General features: G+C 36.9%; 1 protein-coding gene across 1 annotated transcript in view; it reads right to left on the reverse strand.

The window, feature by feature from the left end:
* The window catches only part of Tmem163 (transmembrane protein 163), a 250,356-nt gene that overhangs the window by 93,448 nt on the left and 143,838 nt on the right, over positions 1 to 13,070 (reverse strand). The window contains exons 3-4 of the mRNA XM_063258976.1: positions 3,607 to 3,650; positions 2,180 to 2,271 (exon numbers count right to left, since the gene is read on the reverse strand). Coding sequence (XP_063115046.1) covers positions 2,180 to 2,271; positions 3,607 to 3,650 — 136 coding nt within the window. The remainder of the gene's footprint in view (positions 1 to 2,179; positions 2,272 to 3,606; positions 3,651 to 13,070) is intronic.

A 13,070-nucleotide genomic window follows, 5' to 3' on the forward strand; every position in this document is an offset into this window, starting at 1 on the left:
AAATGTTATATTTTTTAAATTAGTAAAATTTTTACATTCTTTTCTTAGTTTTTGGAATCTGATGTATATCTTATACCTACAGCACAGTTCATTTCAGACATGCCATATATAAAATGCTAAAATACTTGCTAGAGACAAGTATTTTGGATATTGTAACTCTGCTCAAATATAATGTGTTCCTCTAACAAAACAGTATCTAGTTGTTAAAATCTTAGTATCTCTACATGGTACTCTAGATTGTTTTTATTAAGTTCTTCAAATAGCTACATAACAGACCAGGTGGAGGCACTCTCCTTCCTTCAGCTAATGCAGTGTTAACATCAGTTTGAACACCGTCATCATTTGATCATTTGAAGTTTTCCAAAAACTGATTTGCTACAATTATTTGAAGTTTTCCAACCATGAATTAACTCACTTTAAAATTAACTTTGTCCAAAGTAATATCATCTATGGTATCACAAGTAGTTAAGTGTATATTTATTAAAAGAGCTAATACATCCAAAATAAAATATCATTTAACAAGTAAAAGTTTTTGTGTGCTATCTAAAGCCAATAATGAAGTGAATCAAAATGTGCCATCAATAGTAAATCCATTATGGTATTATCCTTTAGAAGTTTCCATTGTGTACATTCAACTGCAAACATATTACATGCTGAAACTCCTGGCACCAGCAAGGCATCTCAACCCTTGCATGTTTGAGTATGACTTAAAACGCATGCAGTGCATTTTGTGTGGGGATTACCACACAACTCAGGAGGCATTTGAGGAAGTTACTCATTTGTGTTCAGTCCAAAATCTCTCAAAGGGAAGGTAAAACTCACACACACACACACACACACACACACACACACACACACACGTGAATATTATATAATGAAAACACACATGAATATTTTTTAAATATTACAGTAGAACATACAATGTCATTAATTTCCCTCAAAACATGCCCTCTAACTTCAAATACAGTTGTTCTGAACACATTGTTCTCAACAATTTCTGAAGCAGTTTTGGAAGTCTTCTTTTGTGAATGTCTTTACAAGGTATGATCAAAAATAGGTTGAATGTCACAGTTGCATGTCATCGAACCGAAAAGCAAGCCCATAGAAACATTATGAAATGTTCGCATCTACCTCATTCACCTTATTGACTTTTCCCCAAAGTCAAAATGACCAAGAAAGGCAAACTTTTTCAATCAAACCAGGTATCAAGGCAGCCATGACAGCAAAACTTTAAACGTTCACCATATATTTTTATCACCTTCCTCATACATACCCATATATGTATATATATATGAGCATACACAGTATGTGTATTCCCCACAATAACGCTGTGAAAGAAGAATTGTTTTCTTGCTTTTCTAGATAGGGAAATGAGTCACAAAGCAGTCTCAGAGCTAGCAAATTGTCATGTTCAAAGAAATCTTCCTCTGGGAGTGTGGTGTACCTCAATAATAGAGCACTTGCCTAACAAGCATGAAGCCCTGGGTTCTAATCTCTTCCTCTAAGCAAAATAAAAATTAAAAAAAAAGAAACTTTACTGTAGACATATTATCTGAACCCCAGGGGATTTACATGCTATAAGGCAGGGGTGGTGAACCTGTGGCACATGTCCTGCAGCAAGCTATATCCATCACTGAAAGCTCTAAAAGGTTTTCTTTTACTGCTATAAGGTAAGGGAAGACTTTTTTAAATGTATGTTTTAAAGTCACAAATACAACCCCTTCACATTTAAAACTTTTACCTATAGGATATAAAGCATGATACTGTAATATAAAAAGCCGTGGAAAGCAAGTAGAAATAATTTAGAAAAATGCCTTTATGATGTCTTCTATAACTCACAGTGATAGCTTACTTAGAAGAAAAAAGCGTAAGTTTTTAAAAATTAAGATTATAGTCACAGGACAATAGATGGAAAAACACACAGTAAACATTATCTCCAAACTCAAGAGTAGAGCACAAGGAGGATTATAAAGGAGCACCCCTCTCTTTGACCAACCCAGGAATGGCCTGACACTGTACTAATTGCCTGCAAAAAAATCTGGGATCTTCATCTCATCATGGGGATCCTCATCTGTCACTGGTACAGAAGGAGCAGAGTTATTTTTGCTAATGACCTAGTTGTTTAGCCCTCATTTGCAAAGATTCTGAAGTCTGGGGTAAAAAATAAGAATCCACTTACATGTACTCTCTATGGGCAGAGTGCACAGCAGCTGCATTGCTGTAACGCCACAAGACAATCGCTGATGACAAGACATCCAAGATGGCATCGAACTAGAAGAGGGAGACACAGCATTAGTAGTTTTCCACAGCTAATACAGCATGACTATGAAGACAAAGGACAATTACACTGTATTTAAGAGTATCTGAATGAGTATTCCAGTGACAAGAGTTTTCAATGCCCCAACACAACCGCTCATCATCCTTGTGGAGGAGACTGGGGCATGAAGCTCAGAGTATCAGAGACCCAGCCTGGTAGCAGTGCCACAATCCCTTCATTGTATGGTTAACTCTGCTCCCAGCACTCTGGAGACACAGGGCATGGAATGGAAAGCACACTTTTCTGAAATATGTGGATTGGTTTCCCTGTGGCAGGCAAGATAATCTCAACATTTTCTTGCACATCTGAAGGATGAATGTTCTGTTTACAGCCCTCAAAAGAACTGCTCCATCTAGATTCAGGGGTAAAGGAGAGGGCCACCCAGGGTTCTGGAAAGTTACCAACACTTCGATATTATGTACAAAAGTCAAGGATTTTGTTTGAAAGAGAGAAGGGAGAGAGGGAAACAAAAATGCAAGTAAAATGTAGGCCAAGGGACAGGGCAGGGCTTTCTACAGAGGAGGGAGACAATGTGTGTTTCTGGGTGTGTGTCTGTGTGGCACTTCTGAGTGTGTATATCTATTGTTAACTGCATTTCTCTGGGACAGTCCACATCTTTCATAAGATTCTGAAAAGATTCTACAACAACTCTACGAATATTAAGTTCTTACAACAAAGGCATAAGCAGGTTTGGGAAGAGGCACACATATATCCTCAGGTACAGAAACACTACCTCTACCCAGGAGAAATGTTGAAGTTCTTTTTATCAATCATCACACCATATCACATTCTCATCTAGAAAATCACAAGCACTTGCACTGTCTTGAAGGAGTGTGGGGTCATACCACCTGGTTCTTCAACATATCTACCTATATGAAAGACCAGCTTTCCCTGAACAACTTTCATCTGTAAGCAAGGTGGCAGCCCAGGGGCCCCTTGCTGGGCTACAGACTGATTCGTCCCAACACCTGTCTGCACCAGTAAATGCATCACTCAGTACATATCAGCCTTACCTCGAAGGGAAAAAAGGTCTACAATTCCTGAAACTCTCTTTTAACTTCCACTTTTTGTGAAAAGCAAAGTTTGCCCATCTGTCCTTGAGAAATACACAGTCACACTGCAATTTAATTCTGTTACATTGTAGTTTTTACAGAAGCTAATTTCATAAAAGGTATGGTTCCTATGCTAAGTCCTCACATGCTAATGACCCTCTCATTTGAGGGCTCCAGGAGAGATTCATGAATTCAGGAAAACAACGTGCAAAACTTCATGAAAGTATATTTACTTACTGCAAACCCAAAAGCAGAGGCGCTGTACCTCATAACGGAGACAGCTAAAAAGAAAGAAAATATTATTCAGAATACTTGAAAACCTCATGGATAATGTCTCATTTGTGTGTATATTAATACATTTGATATGTCCTTTTAAACATCACTGAAAAACTTCCAAGAGAATAAAATTAAAAATTTACTGCCCTTACAAAAATCTGAAATTTGGTCTGCAACGTGGATCAGGAGGAGAGAAGAGCTCCAGAGATCCGACCATGGAGGGACTCAGACAGCTTATTCACCTGCCCTCTTGGTAAGCATCTGCAACGAGGGCCAGGAGGAGAACAGAGCTCCAGAGTTCTGGCCATGGAGGGATTCAGGCAGCTTATTCACCTGCCCTCTTGCCCTCTTGGTAAGTGTCTGCAACGCGGGTCAGGAGGACAACAGAGCTCCAGAGCTCCGGTCATGGGGGGACTCGGGCAGCTTATTCACCTGCCCTCTTGATAAGCACCTACAGCTTGGGCCTGGAGGAGAACCATTACCTGTGAGCCAACTTCCATGCGAGCTGAAAACCAAGCACCCTTCTCCCACCTGCCCCCTCCCCCTTACCTACTGGGGATAGATATTTCAACATCTCTTGGGAGGATGACCATATGCAGTATAACAAATATGGGAGATTTCCTTCTATCTTCTGTTTGAAAGCATAGGTTGTTTTCACTTTTTGTTATATTTCTTTTGCTCTGGTCAGTATTCTCAATTGGTTTTACAATGTTCTATTTTTGGTTTGATTTTACAATACGTAATTGACTGGATAGCTATTGTTAAAGAGTTATACCACAGTACTTAGTACTACTATCCCAGTATCCTACTGTGAAATCCTGTACCAATTTCACTGCATTGTCTCAATTGGCTTTGTTCTATCTTGCGCTGTTGCATATTTGCTACTTTCAAAATTAAAAAAATATATACATGTTAAGACTCATGCATGTGTAGAATCTATAAACAGTTTATGAAAACTGATCTTTTGACAAGTGATGAAATGAACAGATATTTTGAAGAAAAGGAGACACTAAAATACCCAGTGCTGATCCTGGAGTGTCATAATGTGAAACCCAGCAATAGTGTTATTCTTTGATAAGAGTGATATTAGCCTGCTTGGGTTTATTGAAAGTCAACATAATTGAGGATATGGGTAACTGCATATATGTTTAAGTGTAGAGGATTGATAACCATATTTCTAAGTTTTTGTTGGATAGTTGAACAGTACTAGTTGCAATCTCACTGTTTGAATCCCCACTTTATATGCTCCAATTTAGTATCTTGAATAACTATTTGTAAGAAGACAATCTGTAATCATCAACTAGTGATTTCTTACTGTTTATTTTTCTCTGAAATTATGTATTATTTCTACCTGTTTTCTGTGTTTTTTTTTTAGTCTTTCTTTAAATTCAGTTTTAAAAAGAAGACACTACAGTACCCAGTGCTGATCATGGAGTGTCATGAAGTGAAATCCAGCAATACTATTATTCTTTGTTCAAAATGATTTTAACCTGCTTTAGCTTGTTTAATCTAAACATAAATGAAGATATGGATAACTGCATGTATGTTTAAATGTATAGGATTGACAACCATGTTACTAAGTTTTTGTTGGACAGTTGATTAGAACTTTTTGTAGTCTCTCTGTTTGAATTCCCACTTTACATGTTCCATTTTTGTACCTTGAACAACTATTTGTAAAACGACAACATCAACTAGTGATTTCTTACTTTTTTTTCTGTGAATGTTGTACTATTTCTACTTATTTTCTGTTTTGTTTAATCTTTTTTTAAATAAAAAAACCTGAAATTAAAGAAAGTAGACAATAAAAAGATTTCTAAATTCCAACTGCAACAATTTCCCTTTCCCCATGTGTTCCCTTCAAAATTATCAAACTTTCAAATAAACTACTTATGTAGTTGCCAATCAAATTACTTTTGAGGTTTGAGAATTTAGTAACTGGAAGAGAGTCCTGGGAACTATGCTACACTTTCAAAGGAAGACTGCAACTATCCAGACTCTTCTCTTTACGATATCTAGTAATGGAATCTAATGTCCCCACTATTGCTAACATAATCAAACAAAAATCTTTTGCCTAAAGTGTAAAAACTGTTTAAAAAAACAAATGATCTAAAATAATAAATATCTATAAACATAAATGACACAATTATAATTAAAACATTTTATCCATATTCAAAAATTGGAAGGCAAATCAATTAGGTGCCAGTTTTGCCTAATTCTGTTCGGAACCAAAGCGATGTCCAACTCCTAAAATTGTCCTCAATTTGACTCAATAAAAGCAAATATGCAAATAAAAGCCAAATTTAACAAGCTACATTCACCTTCAGCAATGAAGAAAACCCTGCCTCTGAGTCAGCAAAGCTTTGAGATGGCTCACTCTGGAGCCCAAGCGTTTCAAGTGTAGAAACAGGCAAGGGCAGGAGGCACTATACTTAGCACCTGTGGTAGACATCTATTCAGCTGCCAAAGTGCCCTTTCCTGGGAACTAGTCCCCATCCTATCCCCAATACCCAGGAATAGTCCCAGAGAGTCATGTTGTGCTATGTGCATATAGGGGTGACCTGGCCCAAATTATACCAAATATAGTTCATTTCCTGGTTGGTAATTTGGGCAGATAGAACTGAAACTTTTACCCCTGTTTACTACAAAGACCATGAGATGGAAAGATGAGCAAGGAGCAGAAACACAGAGTGATGGGTAGAGAAAACCACTAGCTTCCTAACATTGTAAGTCTTCCCTGAAACTCATAAGTTAAAAGAAAACTTGAAAAGATAGTAACCAACACCAGCCTCTGAGAAGTGTGCTTGCAAGCTATAGGGAGCCTCATCCAATTCTCCAGGGGCTGTGATCCAGTTTCTTACCCTTCCTTCTTATGGTCAAAGTGTAAATGCTTTTCCATATGATTAGGCTGGACTTACACTTCCAAAACTGCAGGTTCAGAAGTTTCAATGGTCACCTATCTCTTTCCCTGCTTCTTCTTTTCTTTCCCCACCCCACAAAGACAAAGTGTACTTATAATATTCACAAACAACATGAAGAGGTAGTTTGGGGGGCCTGCCTCATACCCATTCCTCATGCTAGGGGGAGCACCCTGATTCTCCTTTGGGGAATTGCACTACTAGCCTCAGACTAAGTGATATGGGAAGGAACGACATGAGTCCCATCGTGCCATATGCCATTAACTTGTCCCATAACCAAAGTTAATGATTCAAATATGACACAATCCAATTTGAGCCAACAAGAATCCATTCTATGATTTTTGCTAAAGATATTAAGGAGATAGCTCTTTCCTAAGCAAAAATTTTACAAGTATGGGACAAAAACAGGAACTGTAGGAAGTGATCTTTGATATAAATGAGTAAAGATGGCCTCAGAATGAAGCACAGAAGAATTGCAGATAAGAGACACACAAACTCTGATGACATCGAGTCAGTCTCTGAAATCAGCCATGTCTAATATGTATCCCTCTGTTCCTCAAATACATTTCTCAATAATTTTAAGTTGGTTAAGCCAATTTGAGCTGAGTTTCTATGACTTGTAGACAAATGAATATTAATACAAGTTACCTGGACCTGGTAATCCCTCAGCCAAGAATTTTTAATGCCTGTTATGGTTTGTATCTAGATGTCCCCCCCAAAATCTCATACTTTCATGGGGACAGGCTCCTTAGAGTGGGCTAAATCTAGAGTTTGTAACTGATTCATGGTCCAGTGCTGGGATTAAGAATGTGAGAGGTACCTACCCTTGGGCAGGTAGCCTGCTAACAATATAAGGGACAGAAAGAGGCTTGTTCATTCTCTCCCCTCCTTTCTGTTTCTGTCTCTCTTTATCACTCTCTTGTTTGTTGCTTTTGCTGTCTTTCACCACAATGAACTATTGCCCCTCTGACATGTGTCACACTGCCTTGGAGTCAGCCAATTATGGACTGAAGCCTCTACAAACTGTGAGCTAAATAAACATTTCCCCTGTTGACTTTGGGTGTCAGCTATTTTCTCTCAGCAATAAAAAAAGTAACTAAGACAATGCCTGAGAAACAAAAAGGCCTCTCTCCACCCTATCCAGATGATCTCAGCAGCAGATGGGGGCACTGGCCACCCTTCCCCTTCACCTGGACAACCTCAGCAGCTGATGGGAACATTGGCTACCCCTCCCTTGACTCACACAACCTTCGCAGCCCATGGAAGCATCAGTGACTCCTTCCACCACCTGTAGCACCTCAGTGGCTGGAAGGAGCTTGACAACCCCTTCCCACATAAGAGAGGACCTCAGCAGGCTGGCAAGAGTGTGGTGAGTCCCCCTCTTAAGCAGAAGACCTCAATGGGCCAGGAGGAGTGTAGGCAAACCATTCCCTACCTAGAGGATCTTGGCAGGCCAGCAAGACCATGAGTGAATTCTTCTTCCATAGAGAACTGCAGGTAGGCTGGCAAGAGTACCTGCAAGGCCTCCCCCAACCCAGAGGAACCTGCAAGAAATTCAGTGACACAGTAGGGTCCCAACTGGGCAACACACCATGGACAGGTGGGTCTGATAGTCTGGAACACTCTAAAGCCACAGTAACAACACAGCTAAGGGTTGGCATCAACACTCCAGCCAAGTAAGTCTAGAGAATATAAGCTTCACCCAACAGGCCCTAAGGAAGAATTCATGTGACTGGCATTTTGCCTACACTGTAAGTCCAGCAACTAGATGAGTATCAGCCAACAGTAGGATCCTAAGACACATACAATGCACAACTGAGATTAGCAGGATTCAAATGATCAAAATATTAACTAAGAGGTGAAAATGACAAAATGAAAAAGCAAAATGCAAGCTTAAATGCCCAGTCCATTAGAAACAAGTACAGGAAACATCAAAATAGAGAATGGAAGTCACAAACCTAAAATTTCTGAAAAGACAGTAAGTGAAATAAACAAATCCATGAGGCTATCCAGGAAATCTGATCAAAAGTAATCTCTTAGGTTAAAAAAAACCAATGACAACCTTAATGAAGGAGTTGCTCAGAATAGCTAGAGAAGACAGATAAAAAGTACAGGAGCATGGGAAAATGATGGAAACTTTCAATGTGCAATAGAGGAGAGAATCACAATGTGTGCAACAGATTCAAAGAGATATTTAGGAAATTAAAAACTCCATTGAAAGCTGGCAAAACCAATTGAACAAAATTGAAGATAAGTTTTCAGACCTTGAATACAGGATCACAGCTAGTGAACAAGAAATAAAAGAACCCTTAAACCTAACAAGGTGCCATGAAATAAAATTGCAACAGTTCCAAGTGATGCAAAGAAAAACAATGTAAAACTAATTGGTGTCAATGAAAAAGCAGGAGTCAACACAAATGACACACACACAAAAAAATACTTGCAGAATAGCAGATTTTCAAAGCATGGAAAAAGAATCTGATATATAAATAGGGGAGGCACATGGAATTCCAAACAGCCATAACTAAAATAAATCTAAACCCAGACATATAGCAATCAAGATTCCAGAAATTGAGTATAAAAACAGAATATTAAAAGTTGTTAGAGAAAAGAAACAGATCACCTATCAAGGAAAGCCCATTAAAATTCCAGTAAACTTCTCAAAACAAACCCCCTTGAGTTAAGATAAGTGAAGTACTTCAAGCCCTGAAAGAAAACAACTTTCAACCCAGATTGATGTACCCTGAAAAACTGTCTTTCAAATTTCATGGAGAAATAAGATACTTCCATGACAAAGATCAACTGAAGAAATTCCTGCCCACTAAACCAATCCTACCAAGAATACTGAAAAGTATTCCAGGTAAAGATAAAAATGATAAAAGATAAAAATGAACACAATTCCAAAACAACAACAGTAAGAAACCACCAAGCAAGGCAAGTAATTAGACAAAGGGAAAAAACAGAGAACCGACAACAGGAAAACAACATGGCAAAGAAAAGACAATACATAATAGTTATAACCATCAATATAAATGACCTCAATTCACCAATTATAAGAAATAGATTGGCAAAACAGATCAAGAAACAAGATCCAACAATATGATGTACACAAGACATATTAGCTCAAAAATAGAATCATAAAATCATAGACTAAAGTCAAAGGATAGAAAGTAATATTCCATGTGACAAGAAGCCAGAAAAAAGCAAGGATAGCTATTCTATTTGCAGATAATGTATACTTCAAACCAAGAATTATAAAAAAAAATTTTTTTTTAAAAAAGGTCACTGCATACTTGTTGGTAGGAAAATTCAAAAGGAAGAGATAACAATAATGAATATTTATGCACAAAATACAGGAGCATCCAACTATGTAAGACAAATAGTAATAGACATGAAAAATCAGATATGCAATAACACAATTGTAAAGGGGGATCTTAATACCCCATTGTCACAAAGGGATAGATCAACTAGACAAAAACTAATCAAATAAATAATACAACTGAATCAAACCTGTGAGAAAATGCACTTAATAGATGTTTACAGTGTCCCAACCAACAATATCAGAACATATATTCTTCTCAACTGCACATGGGACATTCTCTAAAATGGATCCTATATTAGCCTATAAAAAATGCTTCAGTAAATATAAAGGAATTGAAATTATTCTAGGCACATTATCTGACTACATGCACAAAACTGGAAATTAATGGCAAAAGAAACCATGAAAACTCCATAAACACATGGAAGTTAAATAACACCCTCCTGAATAACCAATGGATCACAGATGAAATTAAATAAGAGATTAAACAATGTCTACAATAAAACAAAAATTCAAACACAGTGTATAGGAATCTGTGGGAAACAATGAAAGCAGTCCTCAGAGGGAAATTTATAGCAGTGAATTCTAACATCAGGAAAATGGAACAAGCACAAATAACCTAATGCTCCACCTCAAGCTACTAGAAAAAGAAGGGAAAGTCAAGCCCAAAGAAAGAAAGAAATTATAAAGATCAGAGCAGAGATTAATTGAGACTAAAATAAATCAGTATAATTAATGAATCAAAAAGTTGGCTCTTTGAAAGAATATACAAAATTGATAAACCCCTAACCAATCTTATCAGAAAAAGGAAAAAAAAAAAACTCAAGTTCGTCCAACAAGGAATGAAAAGGGTGAAACCAGTACAAAACCTATGGAAATTCAGAAGAGCAATACCTACTTTAAAAATCTTTACTCTTATAGGATGGAAAATACAGAAGAAATGAACAGATTCCTAGAAATATATGAATTACCAAAGCTGAATTAAGAAAATATAAAATTCTGAATAACCCAGTATTGGTTACTGAAATTGAAAATGTAATTAAAAACTTAACAACACAGAAAAGCCCAGGTCCTGATGGATTCACAGCTGAATTCTAGAAGAAATTTAGAGAGTAAAATCCAATACTCCTCAAACTCTTTAGGGAAGCAATTCTAACTCATTCCTGGAGGCAATTATTACTCTGATGTCAAAACCAGAGAAAGACTCAACCAAGAAAGGAGAACTATAGGCCAATTTCCCCAATGAACATAGATCCAAAAATCCTCAATAAAATACTGACAGATAGAATTCAGTGAATCATCAAGAAAATTACACATCATGGCCAAGTAGGATTCATCCTAGGAATGCAGGGATGGTTCAATATACACAAATCAATAAATGTAATAACCCACCTCAACAGAGCCAAACACAAAAATCACATGACTATCTTAATAGATGAGCAAAAAACTTCTGATAAAGTCCAACACTCATTCATAAAAACCCTACAGAAAATTGGAATAGAAGATCTCTATTTCAATTTGATAAAAGCTATCTAAGACAAGCTAACAGCCAACATCATACTAAATGGCTGAAACTGAAAGCTTTCAACCTACAATCATGAATAAGAAAAGGATGTCCACTATCACCACTTGTATTCAAACATTAGCCAGAACATCTAGATAAGAGAGAGAAATAAAAAGAATTAAGGATAGGAAAGAAAGAAGTAAAATTACGCCCCTTCTGGGTATTTTTTGAGAAGAACTGAAAACATCATACCACAGCAATGTATGTACATTCGTGTTTATAGCAGCACAATTTGAAATAGCTAAATCGCTAAATCTTGAAAACAACCCAAATGCCCATACTACAGAATGGATAAAAAAAAATGTGGTATTTTTATACAATGGCATATTACTCAGCTATAAAGAAGGATGAACTTGAATGTTTGATAGATTTATAGATGCAACTAGAGACTATACTCATAAGTGAAATAAATCAGACTGGCATGTGTAAACATCTTATTGTCTCCCTAGTATAAGAAAACAAAAGAGTAAATAAGATTCAAAAAGTACAATAGATACTGTGACAGGGAAAGAAACTGCTCAAAATGAAAGAACAAATAGGGTAGGGGAAAGGAAAAAAGAAGGGGAAAATATATAGAGATATGCAAGGTAGCTAAGTTAATTGTACTACTCAATCTATTAATTCATTGAAAGGAACTTAGTGTTTATATTGTTTGATCAATTTTGCATACCTTCATCTGGTAATCTGAGCAACTATTCTGAAGACAACAATATGCAATATAATAACCACTGTTAACTTCCTGTCTTATTTTGAAATTCTGTATCATTTTCATTTTAATTTTCTTTAATTTTTTAATTTTAATCTTTTATTTTCTTTAAAATAAAAAATGAAAACAAATTACCTTCAATGATAACAGCAATTAATCTTTGAGTAGATTTTTTATTTTCCACATTCCTAAAACAATCGTATAGTAACAATTCAAATCAGAAAAAGAAAGATAATTTTATCTGGCTAAAAATTTTCCAACTCAAAAGAAAATATGTCCAAAGGTATAAATGAAATAGCATAAACCCAACTTACATTAGACATTTAAGAGGAGGCTGCATTATGAGCTCACAATGTTTCTGGCTAACAGGAGAGCACATTACCCATCCATATCATTATGACATTTCTGAAATCTATTTTTGCAGGTCAAATCACCTTCATGAGCTGGTTCCTAATAGCCCAGAGTTCATGGTAGAGGGGCAGAGAGTATGGGAGTATGGTGGAGAACCAGGCAAATCAAGAGATAAAACACAAGCCTCCCAGTCTCAGGGACCTCGTGCCTTCCAGGACCTGTCTTACACACTATTTTCATTTACTCGTCAAGGGGTGAAATAACAGCTACAGTTCCAGAAGCACACAAAACAACAGAAGTCTTAAATAAATATTTATACATGTCTGGTTAAAAGACTAAATATTTTTTAACTAAGTCACACTAGGCCAAAAAGCACACTGACTAGAAACTCAAATTCAAATAGAAAGACAGCTGGAAAATGAACAAGGCCCAGACAACTTATTGTCAAAGCAGAGCCAAATACAAATCCAGCAGCTGAATAAGCAGCAGGCTCTGAGGCAGGGCTGTGATGGAAGGAAGGCTGAGACAAAGAGCTTTGGAAATGCGGAGGGGAGTGTGCTAGCAAGACAA

The sequence above is a fragment of the Cavia porcellus genome, unplaced genomic scaffold, assembly GCF_034190915.1.
Source record: "Cavia porcellus strain 051 isolate PalLab524CR breed Dunkin Hartley unplaced genomic scaffold, mCavPor4.1 scaffold_12, whole genome shotgun sequence".
NCBI classification, from domain to species: Eukaryota; Metazoa; Chordata; class Mammalia; order Rodentia; family Caviidae; genus Cavia; species Cavia porcellus.